General features: G+C 44.2%; 1 protein-coding gene across 1 annotated transcript in view; it reads right to left on the bottom strand.

Moving 5' to 3' along the window:
- arhgap36 (Rho GTPase activating protein 36) overlaps window positions 1-9,606 on the bottom strand; it is a 310,907-nt gene extending 301,301 nt beyond the window's left edge. The window contains exon 1 of the mRNA XM_078547031.1: window positions 9,382-9,606. Coding sequence (XP_078403157.1) covers window positions 9,382-9,423 — 42 coding nt within the window. The 5' untranslated portion in view covers window positions 9,424-9,606. The remainder of the gene's footprint in view (window positions 1-9,381) is intronic.
- Window positions 9,607-23,742: the final 14,136 nt, after the last annotated feature.

The following is a 23,742-nucleotide window of genomic DNA, read 5'->3' as shown; positions in this document are numbered from 1 at the left end:
GGCAGAGTCCACATTTGGCCAACTTGGCGCAGCACAGGCATGTTAACGTCCTCCAATGCTGCATTACCATGCATGTCTGACTCAAAACATAAGGCAATCTTGATCGGGATTTATAAATTGGCCAGTAAATTATTTGCAGGCAGTTTTGGCTGAGTTGTTCAATTTGAAGTATCTGATCATTTTTAAGCACTTAATTCCCATTTTGCTGTGTTATTTACATTGCTTATTTCAAATTACTGGATAATCCACTTTTATAGCACAATTGGCCAACCTCAAAGTGATTGAAGGCCATGCCACCGTCATTGACTATGTCACTGGGGGAGAGAAAGTGAATGACAGAAGATGGGGGAAAGGGAATTGAGGGGAAGACCATAGAAGGGTGCAGAGAGAGAAAGAATAGATGGGGGAGAGAGAGAGGGAGAGAAAGATGAAGGGAAGGAAAAAATGAGTTGGAAGGACGGTGACCATGGAAGGCGGAGACAGAGAAGAAAAGATAGCATATGTGCAAAGAAAAGGAATGAGGCAAGAGATGAGATAAAGGAGGAAGGAAAAGGAGAAAAAAGCGAAGCTGTGTAATAAAGTGGAGAGGAGACAAGTGGAGGAGTAAGATTTTTAAACATGCACTAGAAAGCAAGCAAAAGAGTTCTGCAATGCAATGGTGAGGAAAAAAAAATGTAATGAGCGAGAACATGAAGGATAATGAGGGAGAAAGTGAAAGGGGGAGGAAAGTCAAAGAGGAGACTGTTAGAGAAAGTGAAGGAAGAGAGAAAGAGTGAAAGTTGGAGGCAAAGTACAAAGTGAAGGAGGCCACAGAAATTCAGGGAATGAGGGGAAAGGAGACGTGAGGGGAAGTAAGAGAGAAAGGCGAAGGACAAACAAGAAAGAGAAAGAAAAGACATAAGTTAAGAGGCAGTGAGAGAGAGGAAAATGAACAAAAACAAATAAATTGAAGAAAGAATAAAGGGAATGAATGTGAGCACAAGTGAGAGTGGAAGGAGAAATTGAAGGAAGTTTAATGGGACAGAAAAGAGAGGGAGGAGCAATTAAGAGAAACCAAATTGGGACGGAAGCTAAACTGGGAGTGAGACAGATGATGAGAAATGCAAGTGGAGCTGTGACAGACAAAAGTGAACAATATTGCAGGTGCCATGATGACCAAGAGTTGGAAAATAGATTGGGAGCTCAATCTGCTTAAACACTATTGTGCCTGATTCAAGTGATTTAATCATACACGGCCCATGGAGTAGTTGTGATTTACTAATCAGTCCCACAGCTACAAATGGAAACACAGTCCTAATATAGAGCATGTTGAATTAAAAAATGCAAATATTTAACAGGTAAAGAGGTAATTAAAAACCAGTTAGCATTTGTAGAAACAATACTGGATCATGAGTGTTCAATTTGGCAGAATGTCTTGCAGCTGTTAAGCACAATCCGTTAAGCACAATGACTAAACAGTTCAGTGAAGAGCAGGTATAATTATCCGTAGCAGCTGAAACAGACTTTCCTGTCAGCATATGTTGAGGGTATTGATTATATCAGTGAGTGAAATGCCAATTTAACCCTGCCAATTATTCAGACTCACATTAAGGCAGATCATGAAAGGCATGTTTACTTCATTCCAGCACTGGATTTCCAACTCAGGTTTCTAATCGTCAATGGCACTTGTAAATGTAAATGTACCAGCTTCCAGACAACCAATGGCAGCACTATTATTAGTTCCCTTATTGGCTGGTTTCATACCATAAATCAGTTCAGTGGATCAGTAGACAGGTTGGACCAGATTTTCACCATCAAGGCGGATAGCTCAAGTCAGGAAACTTCCCAGCTTGGCGCACCTGCCTTGGGATTAAGTGCCCTGAATGACACAATTTTCGTTCTGGGAGGGGTGGGGATGGGTGTGGGGTGGAGTTGGACCCACTGCCCCCGGATGCAGATCGGAGGCAGCGACAGGGACTGCTGAATGCCAAGACAGGCTAGCTAAAAGACCCATCTTGGTTCTCTGGGACTTGACCCCAGTTGTTCTGCTAAATATTAGGCCCTCTAGCTCTCACCCCTCACACTCTCTCATTTCCCACCCCCCTGGCCCATTCCCCATGCCCTATTCATGTCGACTCCTGGCAACCCATGCTCCCCACCCACCCCCAATTGCCCCAATACCCTCCAAGCCAACCCATGTCCCTCCACAACAAGCAATTGCTCCTTATAGTTCCAATACCAACTTAGTGCTAACTCATGGTGACCCATATCCACCCCCATCCCCATAGCGGATACAAAATTTAGGCTTGTTTTCAAATTTTTTCCACCCCTCCCACCGCCACCGCCCGCGCCCCCCCCATTGTCTTTCCAATGGCACAGAATCCTTGAATGTGATGATGTCACCATGAACAGAGTGATGTCACCCACATAGGTAGTGACATCACCCGCATGTGATGATGTCGCAAAGGTGTCCGGTTTTGGTGGCTTCTGGCACTGGCCACCTTATTTTTAATGGCCCCTCTCCCTCCCCTCTGTCCTGGAAACCGTCGGGTGCACTGATTAAAATCAAGCCTGAAGTTCCAAACATTTAATGCATATATTTGCTTTTATATTTTTAAGTGTTGTATGTGTTGAAAATCTATTGTCAAATATGATGTATTATATTACCAGTTATATAATTCCTTCAGCCCAGTCACTGCTGTCCCATTCAGTTTTCTGTCTTGATCTTCAGAACTTAGATATGACAGTACTTTATCTATTTAAAAAACAGTGCTAATCATCCTGGTTCACTTATCTGTAAATGCAGGTCAATTCTTTCTTTTGTCGTTTCCTATGATACTGAAGTCATTTGCCCAGCCTGAACAATTAAATCTACTGCCATTGGATATGCACACAGTTATAACTGGTGATGATGCTCTGCAGCCAGATAAAACATGGGACACCCCCCAAAAACAGGTGCAGTGATTGCAACGTAAGATTAATCCAGGTCCATTCAAAATAATGTAGGCAACACACCAACCAAAGGAGTTCAGCAGCAGATGGAGCCGTGTGTACATGTACACAAACCATTGAAGGCGGCAGGACGGTTTGAGACAATGGTTAATAAGGCATATGGAATTCTGGGCTTCATAAATAGACACATAGGACTGAATTTTATGCCAGCGGGATTTTATGTTCCCACCAAAGTCAATGGAGTTTACAATGGCTCGCCGCATTTTACAGCCCTGACCCCTTCACGATGGGGCTGTAAACTTCCAGCCACAGAGTACAAAAGCAGGAAAGTCAAGATAAACCTTTAGAAAACATTGGTTTGGCCTCTACTATTGTGCTGTATCCAGTTTTAGGCACCACACTTTCGAAAGGATATGAATGCATTAGAGATGGTGCAGAAAAGATTCACAAGAACAGTTCCAGGGACGAGGAACTTCAGATATGTGGATAGATTGGTGAAGTTGGGGTTGTTCTCCTTAGCAATAAGAAGATTGAGAGAAGATTTGTGAGAGGTGTTCAAAATCATGAGATGTCTGGATGAAGTAGATAGGGTGAAACTGTTCCCATTGGTGGATTGAGAACCAGAGGACGCTGACTTAAGGTGATAGGAAAAAGAAGCAACTGTGACATGAGGAGAATCTTTTTTACTCAGTGAGTGGTTCAGATCTGGAATATAGTGCCTGAGAGTGTGGTGGAGTGTCATGAAGCTATTAATGTATATAATATTTTGGAAAATATTTTTCCTTTAAAATAGAGGTTTAGTCTGCGGACGTGTCTTAATTGGATTAAAGGCAGCTAGTCTGGGTGCTTTGATAGGTACTAGTTTTGAGATGTAAGAGAGATAACGTGCATTTGCATTTTGTGTGTAGAGCATTCAAGAAGTGGGGTGAAAACTGATGCCTTTCTAGCAGCTACCAAGCAATATGTTTATATTACTAATAAAATTGGTACTATGAAGGGGTTAAAAGGTGGAGTTCAAAAAGGCTGGTGAGACAATGAGAATTAACATTCAATCAGTGATGGTAGGTATAACTTCAGTAGTTTTCGGGTGTGCAGAGCACAGGCAATGTAAGATCAAAAGGCAGCTGCAAGCCTCCAACTGGCTCCACAGGTTTTGAATTCGTAAGTTGAAGATGTTTTGCCTGGTGTTTGGTTAAGTCTATGGGTTGCTGTTGCCTTAATGGAGATTAGTTTGGGAACTTGTTAAAAGTTATGATAGTAGGAATTTGTAGCCATGTGTATATATATTTTAACCTGTGTAAATTAATAACATGCTTCATTTAGTTTAATGTAAAACCTCGAGAACTGGTAGTCTGCTGAATTTAGAGTCGCATCTCAAACATAACACTTAGAATTATAGGTTATGACAGTTGTTTAAAGTTTCCCCCTGGGATTTTTAAATAACTCCACTTTACCAACTGCATCAATCATAATGGGAGGCACATTCAACCGAGGCTTTCAAAAGAGAATTCGATAATTATCTGAGGATAAAAAATTTGCAGGTCTATGGGGAAAAGGCAAGAGAATGGGACTAACTGGGCTGTTCTGACAGAGAGCTGGCATGAACATGATGGATCGAGTGGCCTCTTCCTGTGCTGTATGATTCTATGGGCAGAATTTATCCCTTGGCGGACATGCTCGGCGGGGACGGGCAGGGGTGGGCAGGGGTGGTCGGGAAGCCGACCGCCGCCCACGATCAAGGCCGGAAGGCAATTTCACGCTGGTGAGCCAATTAAGGCCTACCCAGCGTGAAACGCAGCGGCAACGCTCAGCGCTACATGTGCGGGCGGGGGAGGAGTGTTTTTTTTTGTTGGGGTTCATCCCGAGCAATTCTGTGACACAGGACTCTGTGCTCCATGGGCTTTTCCCAGGGACACACACTGAGACAAACGTTAGCTGCAGCTGGAGAATCGCCAACTCGATGAAAGCCGCTCTTTGCTCTGCCTGAAACCTGCTGGTTCTCCAGTGCAAATACTTGTTCTTGAATAAAAGTTGCATACTGCCACATTCCAAGGTCCAGGATTACCTGCTGAGCAATGCACTCCTCTGGTGTCCATGGAGGAGGGCGAGCTGGGTGAGCAGGGAACTTCATGCATGTACGCGGGTGTGCGCTTGAGAATCTCCCTGAGGCACAGAGCTGCCTCAGGGAGATGAAGAGTTTTAGAAAAAAAGATATGAAAAATGTTATAAAATATGTCCCCTCATGTGACTCTCTCATGTTATTAATTAAATGTTAAAATTTTTATTTTATTTTTATTTGCTTTTGGAAACCTCATCCCGCCCGTGGACAAAATGTTAAGAGAATCATTGAATCGTTGAATTCCTGAACACTCAATATTTGCTTACAACCTGAGGATCCCTTCAATTATCACTCCAAGCAGCTGTCTCCTGACTTGTACTGCTGATAGTGGGAACAGGCAGACAGAAGGATCAAGTAACATCACCATTTCTCATTGACGGTTAGCTCAAGGCCCATTTTGGGATGCTGACCCACTCAAAAATCAAAACATTGAACCAGTTGTAAACCAGTGCAACTAACTGATTATGATTCTGCTATTACCACATTTTTAAGTGAAAATGGGGTGCTAGCAAATTGGAAATCACCCCCCGTAAAATTTGACATCTAGAAGCAGAGAACCAAGCAGGCATGCCAGCGTACCCACTTGCAGTGCTTTCCCTGAGATCAGATAATCAGCAGCACACAGCATAAACAAGGTGCTGCCAGCTGCAATTGGATATTGTAATTGTCAGGCTGAAATTGGTATCAACGCTATAACTTCAATCTCAATTTTATTCAGTGCTTGCTTGAGGTTAGCAGCAAGAACCAGCTTTTATTCCATTTTGCAAAATCAAACTGAAAAAGCAGAGGCTGCAATACTAGCTCATAGATTGCAATCATTGAATCACTTAGTCAGCAAGTAAGGTGTTGCAACACCTAATCAAGATGACAATTTACTGTAACTAACTTTAAAATCATTGCTTTCTCCATTCTAAACTGCCACAGCGAGCACAACAGCAAATTAGGGACCTCAGAAACAGTGTAGCTAATACCCCAACTACATAAATTAACTAATTAAGCAGATCAGTATTGATCACTTGCAAATAATTGTTTGAGTTATGGACCCACTCAGCTGCTATATTCCGTTTTCAGGATTTATTTTAAAGTCACAGATTTATTTTAACCAAAAGATAAAATTAGTAATTTAAGTTGCTTAATTATTAAGCGTACAGGGCACTAAATTTATTTTCATCCTGCCTGCTTCTTGGGTACACAACGTGAACAAAACGGTCCAAATTTGAGAGCTATTTATACTGAATGGGCACCTGAAATGTGTGCCTCACTATACTGGCTCAGACGACATTTCAGGATCACTGGAGCTTGTCTTAAGCAGATATCAGGCCTCATTTCATATATTAATAAGCGGATATACGCCTCTTTAACGAGCCTGGCCAAAATTGGTTGGAAACAGAATGGTGCATGTGCCAAACATGCTCCACCTGGTTCTTTACATTTTTCTGTGATCTAACCGGGAGTCCACAAGGGGACTGCTGCAAGCTACAAATATAAGAATATATTTTTTTCTCTTTTTAATTTACCTTAATGGGAAGCCAGGAGGAACAGGAGTGGTCCTTGTGGCTCCACAATACTACTGAGGGCCTCACTTAGCCCACACTTGCCACCCTCTCTGATCCTACCTGAGGACCACAACCAGCCCATGTTCACCCCTTATTAGATCCTACCTGGCAGCCACTGCCGGTATAACAGCCGACCTCTTTTTGGGCCAGTGGAAACTCACAGGTGCCCATTGCTTTCTGGAAGTATTCAGAAGAGGCCTGAGACTTCGAATAAGCCTTAGGCCTCTGGCATCTGGGGCAAACCGCGAGCCCACCAATCATTTCAGACCCAAAAATGGGTCCAAAAAAGTTTCTTCTCTCCCTCACTTTCATCAATTCACTGCCCTATCTTACAAACGTTTCACTGATATTATAGATTTTGTAAAAAGGCTAATCTTCCTTTTTAAATGGACACAAGAAACCTTAAAAATGGCTGCCAAAAGTCACCTGACCTTTTCCATGGCAATGTGGTCAAGCTTCCAGAAAGCTCCACTTGGATTGCAGGTAGACATACTCAGATATGTGAAGATATTTGAAATTCAATGTGCATTTCCATCAGGGTGAACAGAAACTCATAGTGGCTTCCCTGAAGGTGTGAAGGGCTCTTTCTTACCTCCACAAACCTGGGAGAATAGGAACCATTGAAGTTAATTGCTGAGACCTTGGTTAATTACCTCGGATAATGACAATGGATGGGACTATTAATCCCCAGCCCTCCCACCACCAGACTAACCCAATACCCAATATGGAAGTATGATTCAACAGTTTGGTATAGCAGCTATTTTAAGTTTTGGAACTGTATAAAGCCTGACTGCAAACAGCCATTTTTGGTGTGATCTTGAACATTATGAGAGAGACATCTTGAAACAGAAACTGCTTCTCAACAGGAGAGACTGAGGAGGATTTCCAGAAATATCTGTTGGATTGCTTTACTGAATCAGGCTACCAAGGCTACCAAGAGCTACCACCTGCAGTGAGCCTTCACTCACTCCCAGAATCTGTTCTACTGGCTGAGTCCATTTGCAAAGTCAAACTCCAACTCTTCAACTGCAGAAGCCATCATAGCTGCTAAACCAAACCTCAAGCTTCAGCCCCTTCACATCGGAAAGAAGGAATTCAAGCAATGAACTTACAACAATATCTCATAGAGATTCATTTGAAATCTCATCTTTAAGTATCTTTATCTGCTTTTAATCTTTATATCTGTGTTTTAGTTAGTAACTTAATCACTTTTACCTAAGTAACTTTTTGCTGTAGTTTTTGTAATAAACTAACCTTTTTTATCTTGTTTAAGACTAAAGTTTGCCCGCTGGGTTATTTTTCAATTGAACCACTAAAAGGGGGCTACATACGCACACACAAGTTCTTAGTTTACAGACCACTTTAAGAAAATGCCTTTCAAGTGGTCATTACACTGACAATAAACTCCAAACTCAGCACAAAATGAAGAGGTTTTAGCTAAAGAAATTAAAAATCAAGAAAGAGCAAAGATTTATTTTACTTTAATAAATTATTTTGAACAAATGAATTTAAATATAGTCACCTGTGCCATTATTTTTCAGTGCTGTGTAGTAAGAAAATTAGCACAAACCAAGGAAATTTGCGATCGCCATTGACTTAGGGGGCAGAGCGATAATCATCAATTTTGCATGGTTTTCATGAAGGTATTGGCGAAATAGTACAAACATCTCAGGAAATTATGGCATTCTGTAAGTAATGGGGTAGCCTACTTACAGCATAATATTTGGGGTTTTTACCATGTCAATCCCAATGACATAGATGTGCGATTCCAATGGTGTAAGCCTTTAGGAAATTCTGTATCAACGACTTAAAGTGCACCCAATACTGAATTAATGCAGGAAACTGTGGAATTAATATAGGACACAATGGGGCAGCAATGTGTTCAATATTAATGATATCAAGGAAGATCACCGTGCACTTGGCGCAGATAGCAACTCACAGGACTGCCAGCACCAGGGAATCGTCTGCAAAACAAATTTCTCCCCCAACGTATCCAAAGCACATCAAATGTCATCAGTGTATATCTTATATACACTTTCTCTATAAATAGCTTTAGCTTAATTTCTCATAGAAATCCCCAGGTACACCACAATGTAGCACCAGCCAACTTTACTGTCTGAGGGTCTCTACCGAATTAGTGCCCAAAGAATAGCTATGCTTATTCACCCTGATACCTTCATCAGTCCTGTGTAAATGCTAAAGCTTTGCAGCAATTGTGATGTTCAGATTGACTGCAGAATGTTCAAAACCCCATTTTGAATTATGTGTAAATTGGTGTTCACTCCTGGGCAGAAAAGAGGTGAAAGTGCAAAAATATTGGACTTTGGACCTGAGTGCAATTTCCAAAGTTTGAATTGAGCACACCTGTGGATTTCACCAGTTATGTTACCTTTTACTCAGCCATAGCTTGATCTGCTTTAAATGTCAGAGCTACAGTAGAATTGCTACCAAATTGCACATCCAGTGATTCCAAAATTTCAAAGCTAAACCTTCGTAAAACATATCCCATTCCCATTATGGATCCTGAGTTACTTAATCGTCTAAGAGAAATACAATACGAGATTGTACATATCAATCACGTCAAATTAATAACACACTAAATTACAAAGATGACATTGATTCATACAGAGTTATTACTTCAGAAAGCTAAAGAGCATGAAGCTAGAATGTACTCAACAAGACTGATGTGCTGTATGCCAGAACACAAGTTTGGAAGAATGATTTTATCACAGGTTTTGGAGTGTCAAAGACAGAAAATAAACAGTTTTGACTCACCATGTAGTATAACGGATTGTCAGTAAAGACTGAATCGTCCATCGTTGCACTTCAGTTCACAGTACACAAGAATCAGCAAGGATGGTCCCTTGTTAACATCAGAGCATTAACTGCGCCAGATAAAATTGGCTCAAGAAAACAACTAAGAGAGTTAGATCTCTGCTTGCTGTACATTTTTCTCTCCCACTGCTGTGTCTCTGAATTCTGGTCAGATGGCACAGTTCAGTTTCAGATGCCTGGGTGCTTGGTGTCTGTCTGGGCTGCTTCTCACACTCAACAGGAGGTAGAGAGTTAACAGGCACACAGAAGGCATATTCCTAGGACATCATAATGAATTTCTCACTGCAGACACAACAAAGAGGGCTGGAGGTGCAGCTAACAGTCAGACTTAGAAATCCTCAGAGACTAAAGGCAGCAATCATTAACTTTGCAGAAGTAGTGTTTACTAAAAAAGAAGGGAAATGAAGAAATAAGGTTCCTAGTATGAGGCTATTGTCTAAGAGAACTTTTGCAATGTAATGAATGTGTTACCATTATATTTGCATGGTGTTAATTGCATAGTAATTAAATGAATGGACATTTTAAATCAAGTTGATAATTCATTTTTATAAGTTATTTCAACTGTTGCTCCTTTCACTTGGAAATAGTTCCTTGTGCCAGATGGCAGTGACCACCTGATAGCTCACCCAAGTTACCATTCTTCATGTTCGTGTTGAATACTGAATATCAATGCGCTATTCAACCACAGTAACATCACAGCGGAGCTTAATTTAACCCTGATTCAATGTGCACAAACACTAGGCAAAATTTTACATTCCCCAGCATTGGGTCAACAGGTGGTTAACAGTGAGGTTGAGTGTCTTGGGCTACAGGGAGATATAGATGGGATGGTCAAATGGGCAGCTAAGTGGCAGATGGAATTTAACCCTGAAAAGTGTGAGGTGATACACTTTGGAAGGAGTAATTTGACAAGGAAGTATTCGATGAATGGCATGACACTAGGAAGTTCTGAGGAACAAAGGGACCTTGGCGTGTGTGTCCATAGATCTCTGAAGGTGGAGGGGCATGTTAGTGTGGTGGTGAAAAAGGCATATGGGACACTTGCTTTTATCAATCGAGGCATAGATTACAAAAGTAGGGAGGTCATGTTGGAGTTGTATAGAACCTTGGTGAGGCCACAGCTGGAGTACTGTGTGCAGCTCTGGTTGCCACATTATAGGTAGGATGTGATTGCACTGGAGGGGGTGCAGAGGAGATTCACCAGGATGTTGCCTGGGATGAAACATTTAAGTTATGAAGAGAGGCTGGATAGACTTGGGTTGTTTTTGTTGGAGCAGAGAAGATTGAGGGGTGACCTGATCGAGGTGTACCAGACTGAGGGGTGACCTGATCAAGGTATACCAGATTATGAGGGTCATGGACAGGGTGGATAGGGAGCAGCTGTTCCCCTTAGTTGAAGGGTCAGTCACAAGGGGACATAAGTTCAAGGTGAAGGGCAGGAGGTTTAGCGGGGATGTGAGGAAAAACTTTTTTACCCAGAGGTTGGTGACAGACTGGAATGTGCTGCCTGGGAGGGTGGTGGAGGCGGGTTGCCTCACATCCTTTAAAAAGTACCTGGATGAGCACTTGGCACGTCATAACATTCAAGGCTATGGGCCAAGTGCTGGTAAATGGGATTAGGTAGGTAGGTCAGGTGTTGGTGCAGACTCAATGGGCTAAAGGGCCTCTTCTGCACTGTGTGATTCTGTGATTTTTATTGAATTCAAATTCCACCATCTGCCATGGTGGGATTTGAACCCAAGCATTACCTTACTAGTCTCGCGACAATACCACTACGCTGTCGCCTGCCAAGTCCCATTCCTGGGGCTACCTGTGGAAAAGGGGAGTACCTATTTTACAGGCCCCCTGGATGCCCTCCACAATACCTGCCCCTTCTGGGTTCCCCTCTGGCCTGTGCAAAATGGTCCCCACGCCCCTCACCACCACACCAGGGCCTCCTATACTGGCCCCACTGAAACCACACCACCCCCCACAGCCCCTCACCCACAACTTACCATCCAGCTCCAGCGACAATCTTCATTCTGAACTGGATGCAGTTATCTGATTAGCTGGCAGCTCTTGGAGGCGGGACTTCCTCCAAACTCTTCTTCAGAGCTGCACAGCTGCTAGCGTGCAGTGCCATGTGTCCTGCTCACACTCTCTCCATCTGTTTCCATGCAGGAGAAGCTGGCTCACATCAACAGGGAGAGGTCCCAGACCGGCGGTGGAGTGGCCCACATTAGGCCCTCCACTCACTTTAGGGGCAGAATTTTATGCCTGTTGGGTGGGCGGGCCCGACCCAATCTCCGGCGGGCGGGGAGACGATCCCCGCCGGAGAAGCGGGCCCCATCGCCATTTTGCGTGGGCGGGCCAATTAAGGCCCACCCAGCATGACGTCCAGCGGGAAGCGCTATGTGCTACCTGTGCGGGCTGGGGGGGGGGGTGGGGATTCCCCAAAAGTGAGAGTGCACTCTTTCGCGCATGTGCACGAAAGAGCACACATCTCCCTGAGGCTAAGTGCAGCCTCAGGGAGATCGCTGAAAGTTGCACAAGCATTAAAAATAGAGAAAAAAAAATCCTTAACATGTTCCCCTCATGTGACAATGTCACATGAGATGGGACATGTTCATAATTTACATTAAAAGTTTAGTAAACTTTTTTAAACCCTACATGAAACCTCATCCCGCCTGTGGATGAGGTTTCATGTTTTTTCTATTCCCCGCTGGGGCTCCTGGCCTGCCCACCAACCTTAAGGTTGGATGGGCAGGTCCTTTAATTGTATAATTGATCCTGTCAATGGCCTCAATTGGCCACTGACAAATCAGCAGGCCCGCAGCTGATTTTGCTCTGGGCCCGCCTTCCTGAAAATTTAAATGGGTCGGGATGACGTCGGGGGTTCCGCCAACATCATCCCACGTCATTTTACATGTCAGTGAGCGGGCCCCGCCCCCTGCTCGCCGACGGCGAAATTCTGCCCTAGGAGTGTGCCATCGCGCTGACTGGTGAGGATGCGGACCCTGCCTGCAGCAACTGTGTGGTCGACAGTGAACACCCACCTGAGGATCATGCCCCACATCATCCCTCTCTCAATACAACTGTGAGTGCGCTCTCTCCTGCTTTTGACTCTGCTGCCATGCACTAATTATCTCTACTTTGCTTCACTGGGATCTCTGCCAAGCGACCTTCAGCCAGCCACTCCCTCAGCTCCATCCATGTCCTCATCTGCAGCCAAGAGGACTCCTCCTCCAGTGAAGAGGTGGAAATAAGCAGCCTGGAAGACCTGTCACTGAAGATGGAACATCCGGCCCACAAGTGATTCAGGAGGGAAAAGTGAGTGTCAGGCAGGGCTTTTCATAGCTCCGTGCAAGCACTCTCCCACGCACGCAGATCCTTAACGTTTCACATTCATTTCACTGTCCTGAGCATTTTCAGTGCTGCCAGCTGGGGTTCGCTTTCAGTTGGCTATCTGAGCCGACCTATATCTCCACCCACCCACTGATCACACTCCCATGCAGCACCTGATCTCACCAACCACGACTCTGGTTTCACTTTTGATTTGGACAGCATGGCGCAGTTTTACTTTCGCTCCCCCATCCTTTACCCTCGCCTGTCACCCATTTCCTCTTTCCCATCACAGTTGACCCCACCCCGGCATCACATTCTACCTCTCCTTCATTACCTACCAGCCCCAACCCTTTTCCTATGGGGATGTCCAGGTGAACGTGCACGTTCCCTTCCTTCCCAAAAATCCCACCCCAATCCACATTCACCTCCCCAACCTCTTCCTTCCCACCCCCAGGGATCGTGTCTGCCTCCGGAACCACACCAACCGACCTCGCTGTCCTGTCTATCGCCACTGTTGAACCCTCACCCTCCCACCCTACCGCCTCACTCTGCCCTCAATCATTCTCACCCTTCCTCCATACCACGCCCACTTTCAGTTCACTCCCGAGGAGGACCTACCCGATCCCTCCCATGCACATTCACCTGCACATTCCCCCCTCCGCACCTCTTCCCCCCTTTGCACCCCTTCTCCCCGGAACCCCTTCCCCTTGGAATCCCTCTCCCCTCCCTCCCTTTCCATCCACCAACCACACACCTCCCACTGGATTCCCCACCCGCTTAGTCCTCCCCCTTCCTTACTCCTTCCTCCAGCCATACCTGTTCCTCCAGCCTCACTTCTTCCTTCAGCCTTACACCTGCCCCCTTCTTAACTCCTATCTCCACCCTTACTTCTTCCTCCACTCTTAGTCCCTCATCTCTTCGCAACCCTTCCTCCCCCTGGACACCCTCCCCTCTCCATATCCCTTCATCCCACTAGACACCCTCCCTCTACACACCCCTTCCTCCCCCTGGACACCCTCCCCTCTCAGTACTCCTTCCCTTACACCTTACACCTTACTCCTACCTCCCCCATTGCCGTTTTCTCCTCCTGTTACCCCTCCTTTCCCATTCTCCCTTCCCCCAACCTCTCCCCGAATACCTTAATTCCCCCTCCAAAACTCACCCCATCCTGACACATTATTTCCCTCCCCTCTTGACACCTTCACTCCCCCCCCTCAAACTCATCCCATCCCGACACCCTCAAATCCCCCCCAACCTCACCCCATCCTGAGACCTTCATTCCCCCCTGCCCCCCAACCTCACCACCCCCAACACCTCTTCTTCTCCCAGCCGATCCTAGCCCTTCCTCTCCCACCCCCGCAACCATCATTCATTGTGAGCATCATCGGTGACTTTCCAACTTCCGTGAGCTGCTTCACAGCAGAGCCATGTCCATGAGAATCCACCCAGCATGCCATGGACATTCCTGCAGTGTCCCATTGCTGTTGGGCTCCAGTATCTTTTGCTCCTCGGATGTCCGCGATGTGAGCAAGGCCCTGGCGGGTAAGTTCCGACTTCTGCACATCACAGATGTCAAGACGTGTTCTGCACTGACGTATTTTCCCGCCAATGTGGGCATACAATGCAGCAGGGAGCAGGGGAATGATTCCAGTGGGCAAGACTAATAATGATATGTTGATGTATTACAATGAGGTTCCCGACGCTCATTGGCAGAGAACGCAGCCCACCATTGGCGGGCTGAGTGGACGATCCAAAGTAGTCTCACATTGTCGTGAAACCATCGTGCCATATTGTCCACTCACACCACTGAACACGCCCAACACTGGCGGGCATGGAAAATCCTGGCCTGTAAAGGAATGACGATATATTTCCAAGTCAGGATGGTGAGTGTTTGGAGGGGAACTTGCAGCTGGGTGGTGTTCCCAAGTGATTGCTACCCTTGTCCTTCTAGATGGTAGTGATCATGGGTTTGGAAGGTGCTGTCTAAGGAGGCTTGGTGAGTTACTGCAGGCGTGTTGAAGCTAAAGTGAAAGTTAGAATAAGTGCTGCCCAATTCGTTCATGTATAGTTTGTAAAATAAATCATCCAGTATGGGTTGATTAGGAAGAGCCAGCAGGGATTTCTAAAGGGGAAATTGTGTTTAACTAACTTGCTGGAGTTTTTTGAAGAGGTAACAGAGAGGGTTGATGATGGTAATGCTGTTGATGTGGTGTACATGGACTTTCAAAAGGCTGTCGATGCAGTGCCACACAACAGACTTGTGAGATAAGTTTTAGTTCAGGGAATAAAAGGGACAGTAGCAACATGGATACAAAATTGGCTGAGTAATAAGAAACAGAGGGTAATGATCAATGGATATTTTTCAGGTTGAAGGAAGGTTTGTAGTGGAATTCCCTAGGGATCAGTATTGGGACCCTTGCTTTTCCTGATATATATTAGTGATCTAGGTCTTGGTCTGCAGGGGACAATTTCAAAGTTTGCAGATGATACAAAACTTGGTAGCCTTGTAAAATGTGAGGTGGACAGTATAGAACTTCAAAAGGACACAGACAAGTTTGTGGAGTGGGCAGATAGGTGGCAGATGAAGTTCGATGTGGAGAAGTGTGAGGTGATGCATGTTGGCAGGAAGAACATGGAGAGACAATATAAAATAAGGGGTACAATTCTCAAGGGGGTGCAGGAGCAGAGGGACCTGGGTGTATATGTGCATAGATCATTGAAGTTGGCAGGACAGGTGGAGAGAGCAATTAAAAAAGCATACAGTATCCTGGGCTTTATTAATGGAGGCAAGGAGTACGAGAGCAGGGAGATTATGCTGAGCTTATATAAGGCAGTAGTTAGACCTCAGCTGGAGTATTATATGCAGGTCTGGGTGCCACATTATAGGAAGGATGTGAACGCTTTGGAGAGAGTGCAGAAGAGGTTTACAAGAATGGTTCCAGGGATGAGATGAGAATAGCCCCCTTCTCTGCTGTAACATTCTGTGTTTCTGTGATGATTCATAGATCGACTCACATACCAATTTATTGACAAAATCAGTTGTAAAGATGATGGATAAAAGAATGCACATGATGGACCATAATGGAATTATAGTATTCAGTTAACAACAATGGATTTCATTGTTCAAGCTTCCTTTCTCCACCCTACCCTGACCCCCGACACCCCTCCCCCTGCTCCCAGCATGACCCAAGGATTTTCCGTGCCCGCCAGTGTTGGGCGTGTTCAGTGGTGTGAGTGGACAATATGGCACGATTGTTTCACGACAATGTGAGACTACTTTGGATCGTCCACTCAGCCCGCCAATGGTGGGCTGCGTTCTCTGCCAATGAGCGTCGGGAACCTCATTGTAATACATCAACATATTAAAGTATGAAAGGAAACACCTAATCTGTTAACAAGAACAGAAACCCAGATAATTTTGTAACAGAAATGTTACGCAAGGAAGTAGGAATTTACTGGTTTCAACAAAGACTGAACAGAAAATGTATAAACAGAGCACTGTGCACAGAATAGAACTGTTGCAATTTGCATTCATTTAGTTAAACTAATAAAGTGATGCAAGGAACATCATTCAGCATCAAACCCTACTAAATGAAGGTCAAACCAGAGAGCAGCCCTTCATTAAGAGGTCACAACTGAACAGTGCACAAAAGTTACATTGAGAAGAGGTTATCAACACACTAAAACTTAAATGTATTAGAAAATTGTGTTTCAGTATATTTCTTAGATGTTTTTCCTAAATTACTGAGGGGCCAGTGTGTAATATTGTGTGACAAATTGCTGGTTTTAAAATGGAAAAGCATCCATATTTTAAGTAACAGTAAAAGGCACTGAGGTCAAAACTAATTTACTCTAGGGATTCCCTGGGAGAACAAAATTCAGGCAATCTTCCAATCCTTGTCAAATCTATTCCAGTAACATAGGGCAGAATCTTGCCTTTTTCAGGCGGGCGCGGTGGGTGGGCCCGGGAGCAGTCACGAAGCCGACCACCACCTGCGATCAGGCCCCAACATGGATTTCACACTGGCCAGCCAATTAACGGTCAGCCAGTGTGAAACGCGCGCTGCAGTGCTGCGGGTTGGGGGCAGGAGGAGTGTGAACTCGGGAGTGTGCACATGCGCGGGGGCGCGTGCAGCAAAAGCTCCCTGAAGCACAGAGCTGCCGTGGGGAGCTGAAGACTTTTAACAATAAAAATAAAGTTATTGGCCAGAATTTTCACATCGGCGTGTGGGGGCGGGGCCCGGCCCCGAACTGTCAAAGGCCTGTTAAGGCCAATAAAAAAACCAATTAACGTAATTATCAATGCAGTCCATCCAACCTTAAGGTTAGCGGGCAGGCGAAGAGCTCAAGCAGCCTTCGGGTTTTTCAGGAAACCTCATCCACAGGCAGGATGAGGTTTCCTGACGGCTTTATTAAATAAATAAACAATTTTTTCACATTTCAGAAACATGTCCCAGCTCATGTGACACTGTCACATGAGGGGACATGTCTAAATAATTTTTATCTTTCTTTATTTATATATTTCATTGTGTATTTAATCTCCCTGAAGCAGCTCCATGCCTCAGGGAGATTTCTGCGCTCATTCACGGGCATGTGCGAAAGAGCGTAAGGCCCCGACTCTCCTTCCTCCCCCCACCCGCATAGGTAGCAGTTAGCGTTACCGGCCGTGTGTCACACTGGGCAGGCCAATTAAGGCGCATAAATGGCAGCGCGCAGCCAATCGCGGGTGGCAATCGGCTTTGCGCCCTCTCCCCACTGGCCCACCCGACAGGCAGAAAATTCTGCCCATTAAAAAAAGCTTTTTCAGAACTTTGGAGCCTTTCAATCTAACAAAATCAGAATGAGATGGGCAGCACAATAGATTTGGGAGAACATTAGAGAAGGAAAACAATGACCATCCACAGTAGTAATGTCATGCTGCTTTGGGGATCTGCATTTGTACAAGAGTGAGGTGCACAATATATGTTTGCAATTAATAAACACATATGTGATCCTGGCATTAATAAATACAAGCATATAGTACAAAAGCCAGTAAGTTATACTAAACCTATAGAAAATGTAAATTCAGCCTTATCTGAAGTGTTGTGTCCAATTCAGAGCTCCACACTTTAGAAAGGATATAAAGGCTTTAGAGAAGGTACACTTGAGGTTCACTAGAATGGTTTAAAGGATGTGGAATTAATAGTTAAATGGATAGATTGCAGAAGCTGGTATTCTTCTCCTTTGAGCTGAGATAGCTAAAAGGAGATTTGATAAAGATATTTAAAATCATGAAGTGTTTTTTAAAAAATGTAAATAAAGAAAAACTGTTTCCAATGGCTGAAGAGTTGATAACTAGAGAGCATAATTTAAGATGATGGGCAAAAAAACCCAGAGGGAACATGAGGAAAAAAGTATTTCTGCAACGAGTGGTTAGGACTTTGAATGCACTGCCTGCTGGAGTGCTGGAAACAGATTCAATGGTAGCTTTCAAAAGGCAATGGATAAATACTTGCAGGAGAAAGAATTACATGGTTTTGGGGAATGAACAGAGGAGTGGGACAAATTGGATTGCTCTTCAAAAGGGCTGGTGAAGAGTCTCTGAGCTAAATTGTCTCCTTCTGTGCTGTGCTATATCATAATTCTATGATTGTGTTGTCTGCTGATTTGTTCTTCTTCCAATGACCAAACTTGCTAGCAAACTTTTTGTCCTTTAGACTCTGCCAGCTTTACATGAAGGCTGAGCTTTTATGGACAATATAGACTAAGGCTGGGATTTTCCATGCCCACTGGCATCAGACATTTTCAGTGACATGAGGACATTATGGCGAGAAGGCCAAAAATCGGTTTTACAACATCGTGAAGCCAGTTTGTGATCGTCCGCTCAGCCCGTCGATGGTGCGTCACGTTCTCCGCCATCGGATGTCGAGAACCTCATTGTAATACATCAGCATATCATTATAAGGCCAGCCCACCGGACTCATTCCCCACGTCAGCAGGAGAACATACCGATGTGTTTCGCAGCAGCATATATAAGGCATGCACTTAGCGGGCTGCACTTTGCTCAAGACTTCAAGGTTTGTTTGCCTACCTTGCTTCGGTCAACACTCACAGTCATCAACGCCAGGCTTCGCAGAGAGCATCACATCACTTTTATGGGGGTTCACGAGCCGGTCTCTACCTACCAGATCAGCCATATATGGGTGGCTTTTCAGTGGCTTCTGGGCTAGGTCTTGCTTGGGGAAGGGGGAGCAGTGGCCTCAGGCAAGGGAAGAGGCTGCAGGATAAGGGCTGTACTGGGGAAGGGGTGTACCCCAGAGTATGTGAGGGGGCACATGTTGATATGTGCAAGTGACCTCAAGATGGTGTGGGCTGAGGAGGCAGTCTCAGGGAAGATGAGGCCAGATGGAGATATGAGGGTGTGTGTGAGAGAGTGAGTGGTGATGTTACTTGAGCTGGCAGTGAGTGAGATGCCAGTGAATGTGTGATGGGCATGAGTGTGTAAGTTTAGAGTGATGAAATGATTGCCATACACTGGCTGCATGGATGAGATCATTCATCCTCTATCTGCATTGGATGGCCAACCTCTCCCGTGCAACAGTGGCACTGATCACCACTGCCATTGCTTACCAAGCTGGAGTGGTAATTTTGCTGCCCCACCTGCGGCCAGAGCGGGGTTAGAGGACACCACAGTGGGCAGTGTGTCCAAAAGGTGCTTAAGGGCTGCAGTCTTCTTGCCTTTCGGGATCATGTCTTCTTTGCTGCAGTCCTGGACTAGAAGCACTGAGTGCAGCTGTACTTTAAATGTGATGCCTGGCATGATGAAGCGGCAAGGTGATGGCGTGGCAGGTGAATCAGAGCCCACCCACCATCGAAACGGCATGTATCCCAGGATGCATAATTAATACGGCAGGTTTGGGATGATACATAAAAAGCTGCCAATGCGGCCAACGGGAAAAACATCGTTTTTCCTGCCCACTACTGCACTTCGTGCAAATCTGGGATGATTCTGCCCTTAGCCACTCTAAAGTGCAATCTTTCCCAATCTAGGGAGGAAGTGGAGGGGAGACGGCATAAAAAATTCCCATAAATCCCCTGACCCCAACCATCAGTTCCAGCAATAGCATTTCCTACACTATAAATAAAGGGGCTCCTCAACCCTCTCCCTCACCCAGCAACCCGCATGATTACAATCCCCACTTGTTAATTGTTTCATGTTCTATTGCTTAATGTGCAAGAATGTATAGCTGTATCTATTTATAAACTATAGGAACTGGTTATTATTAAAACTTAAAAATAGATTGAAGATCAACTTCCTTAACCTAGCATTGCCGAAGTGAAGAAATAGTTTATTGCTCTCATCAGTTAACAACCCTGTACACTGTAGGGTCTGCACTGTGTAGAAACAGAGGTCAGACTGAAATCACATTACCTGAATCAGATCATGTGATTTCAAAATATCTTAATTTGAATGTAATTTAGTTAAAGAAAGTCTCCACTCAAGTTTTCCAATGTATTATTAGGTTAGAGCAGAGGAAATATGCAAATACAATTATTATGACAGATTCAGCATATGCAATACTTCAGGAGAAACTTGATTCGACAGGCCTGCAAGTAGAAATAATACTTTTAATATTTTAGTGACTTCAAAGTCATTCAAAAAGCCTAAGTGCAGAGCTAAGAAATGCATTTGGACCATTAAAACCACTCATTCCACAGGACATATACAATCTACCATTTTGTAAATTCTGCCCCAACCATTTAATCTCATCAGGGAAAGTTTTGAATAAAAACACCCGGAGCACTATAGATAATCCGGCTCCAAAATTTAGTCCCACAACCACATCATTTAATCCTAGCCAGTTGGATTCCACAAGAGACAACGGCCCAGAATTTGCTGGGTTTGGGGTATCTCACAGAATGCCCATTTGTTGGACTTTATTCCTCAATTTTCAGCTCAATTATTTTTTGTCCTATAAATTACTGGAAGTGTGAGCTGAGGAAAGGACAATGGGGCTTCTGAAATCTTAGTGAACAATGGGGCCAACAGGGTATCTCGTTAAGTGATAAACTTTAAGGATTCAGAAATGAACAAAGGAACAATGGATAACATGGGTGGATTAGAGTCAAAAATCAGATGGAGAAAGAGAGATAAAAAGTGAAATAGAAAACTTGGATTGAGAGACAGAGAAAGAAAGACACAGTGGTAAAGTGAGAAAAAATGTAAAATATTAAATTTTTTAAAATGCTAACAATAATTTACTACCACAGTTTAGATTGCTCCTTTTCTGGGAACTTGAGGTTGATTGGCATTGCATGAACATAAATCTTGTTAAAAGAGTATCAATACTAATTGTCAGCCCTAACTTTCTGTGAGGGATTTAATTGACAATTAACATGCAAATTCAGCAACTTCATGAAATTCACAGGGAGGCTGAAAGTGAGTTGCCGTTTCCTTGAGGCTAGGTATGGAGCACCGCCAATTACCCAACAACCTGTGACAATTTGCAATTTCTCACCGCAGGTTGCTGGACTAATTACGCATTTATAACAGCCAGCATACATGTTATTTTGGCAACATATTCTGAGTCAATTTCCTGGTCCCAGCAGCAAAACAGCTGTCCACTTTGATGGATCTTTTTAATTATCATTGTCCACTGTTGTCCCATTAGGACTTAATTATATATTCACTCAATCAAGTTGTAAAAATTGTCAAGTATTCAGTATTATGCATTTTTGCTGAGAATCTATTCGATATACCATTTCTGCAGGAAAAAATGCTCTTTATACTGGAAATACTGAACCTAAGAGACTCCCGTAGTTTCATAAAGTTGCTGCAGTTGTCCATTAATTGTCAATAAAACTCACCAGAGGAAGTTAGGACTGATAAACAACGGTGTAAATACCTTTAAAATGAGATTTGTGCTCCTGGAGTGAGAATCCACTTCTCCAGCCCAGAAACAGAAACAGATGGGAGCTTAACTGCGCTATTACCAGCACTCCCAACATCAGAGTTAAAAAATCTAAAATTATTTTTACAAGCGCCTAATATTAACCTGATGGAGGGAATATTGGGAATATTTTGAACTGGTTTGTCCTGATTTTGCAGTCAGCAGCAATGGAATGGTGCCAGAATATTCACTACACTTACAAGCCAATGTTTAGTCTTTGTTTGCCATTTTTTGTCAACCGAATCAAAGCTCATAGAATCAACAGCATAATATAAATTTAACCGAAACTTCTCAGCCAAATAGGGAGAAAAAAATAATTAGCACGTTACATAGCATAGATTGCAGTATATAAGTTGACATTTGAAGCCTCCAAAAATCCTTCCAAAAATGGGGGTCAACTTATATGTTGAATATAAAATATGTACTGCTGATGTGGGTGTGGATATGGGTGGTCCCCATTTTGAAATGTGAGAAGAACATAACACTGGTATTTCATGTTAAAGTTACGTGGCAAAGTTTGTTGAATTAATTAATTGCACAAATATACTCAAACTGTTCTACAGACATCAAATTCATTGGGCAGAATTTAGCCCTCGATGGGCGGGCAGGCCCCACCAGCTCGGCGGCGGGCAGGCAGCCGAACTCCGCTGCCAAAACGGGACCCGCTGCCATTTTGATTGGGCGGGCCAATTAAGGCCCACCCAGCGGGCCACCCGACGGGAAGCGCTATGCGCTTCCTGTGCGGGGGTCGGGGATTCCCCAACTGTCAAAGTGCGCTCTTTCAAGCATGCGCGCGAAAGAGCGCACTGCTCCCTGAGACTAAGTGCTGTCTCAGGGAGATCACTGACAGTGCTTCAAATTTTAAAAATGGAATAGTAAAAAAATTGTTAACATGTCCCCCTCGTGTGACAATGTCACATGAGATGGGACAGGTTAATAAATATGACTTAAACTTTAATAAACTTTTTAAAAACAGACATGAAACCTCATCCCGCCTGTGGATGAGGCTTCATGTTTTTTCAGAAGCCCGCTGGGGCTCCTGGCCTGCCCACCAACCTTAAGGTTGGACGGGCAGGACCTTTAATTGTCTTAATTAACCTGTTAATGGTCTCAATTGGCCATTGACAGGTCAGCGGGCAGACAGCTGATTTGGCTGTCTGCCCGCCTTCCTGAATATTTAAATGGCACGAGATGATGTCCGGGGTTCCGCCCGATGTCATCCCACGTCATTTTTGCGTTGGTGAGTGGGCCCCGCCCCCAACTCGCCAACGGAAACATTCTGGCCATTGTCTTTGGCATTGGATGCAAAGAGCTTATCAAATTCTGAATCATGTTGGCTATAGCATCATCATAAGGATCCCACTCTGGATCAGTTTTGGTTTGAGAATCATCCCTCCACAACAAATCATCTTCCTCTCCATTCATTGAATTGGATATTCCACATTTTTTGATTGATCTGATGACACTTACTGCACTAATATCACCCCATGATTTGAATATGAAACCACACAAAACATCAAGTGGGGCAGCGTGCACATTTCCATTCTTTATGAAGGTTTTTTCTCTGTCAACCACCCACCTATTCCACTTGACGCAAAATGATCCTCGAATGGCTTGTTGAGGCACACATCCAAATGTTGATCTACAGACATTAGACTCCCAGGTATAACAGCAGTGTGGGTGCTATTTCTTTGCAGGGACCTCTTGATCTCATCGGTTATATAGGATCTGAACCTGTCCCACACCAACAAGCTGCATTCTTTACATAGGCCACCGGGATGCCCATTCCACATAGTATCAATCAATAGCTTCACTCCATCCTCATGCACCCATCCACTGTCTTGGGATGTGCACAAAATTTCCTGTAGGGAACTTGGTGTTCAGCATGATTTTTTGCTTGAAAATTACCAAAGGCTTTAATTTCTTTCCACGAATCTTGTCTTCTCATGTCCTGTTGTTTTCACAAGATCTATTTTTGAACAATTCCACTCCACAGTTTGGCTGCTGGGCAAATCAAAATTCATGGGTGCTTCATCAATGCTGCCAA

Source organism: Cetorhinus maximus, chromosome 8 (assembly GCF_964194155.1).
Source record: "Cetorhinus maximus chromosome 8, sCetMax3.hap1.1, whole genome shotgun sequence".
Lineage (NCBI taxonomy): Eukaryota > Metazoa > Chordata > Chondrichthyes > Lamniformes > Cetorhinidae > Cetorhinus > Cetorhinus maximus.
The sequence above is the reverse complement of the archived record's forward strand: the minus strand, read 5'-3'. Positions and strand labels throughout refer to the sequence as shown.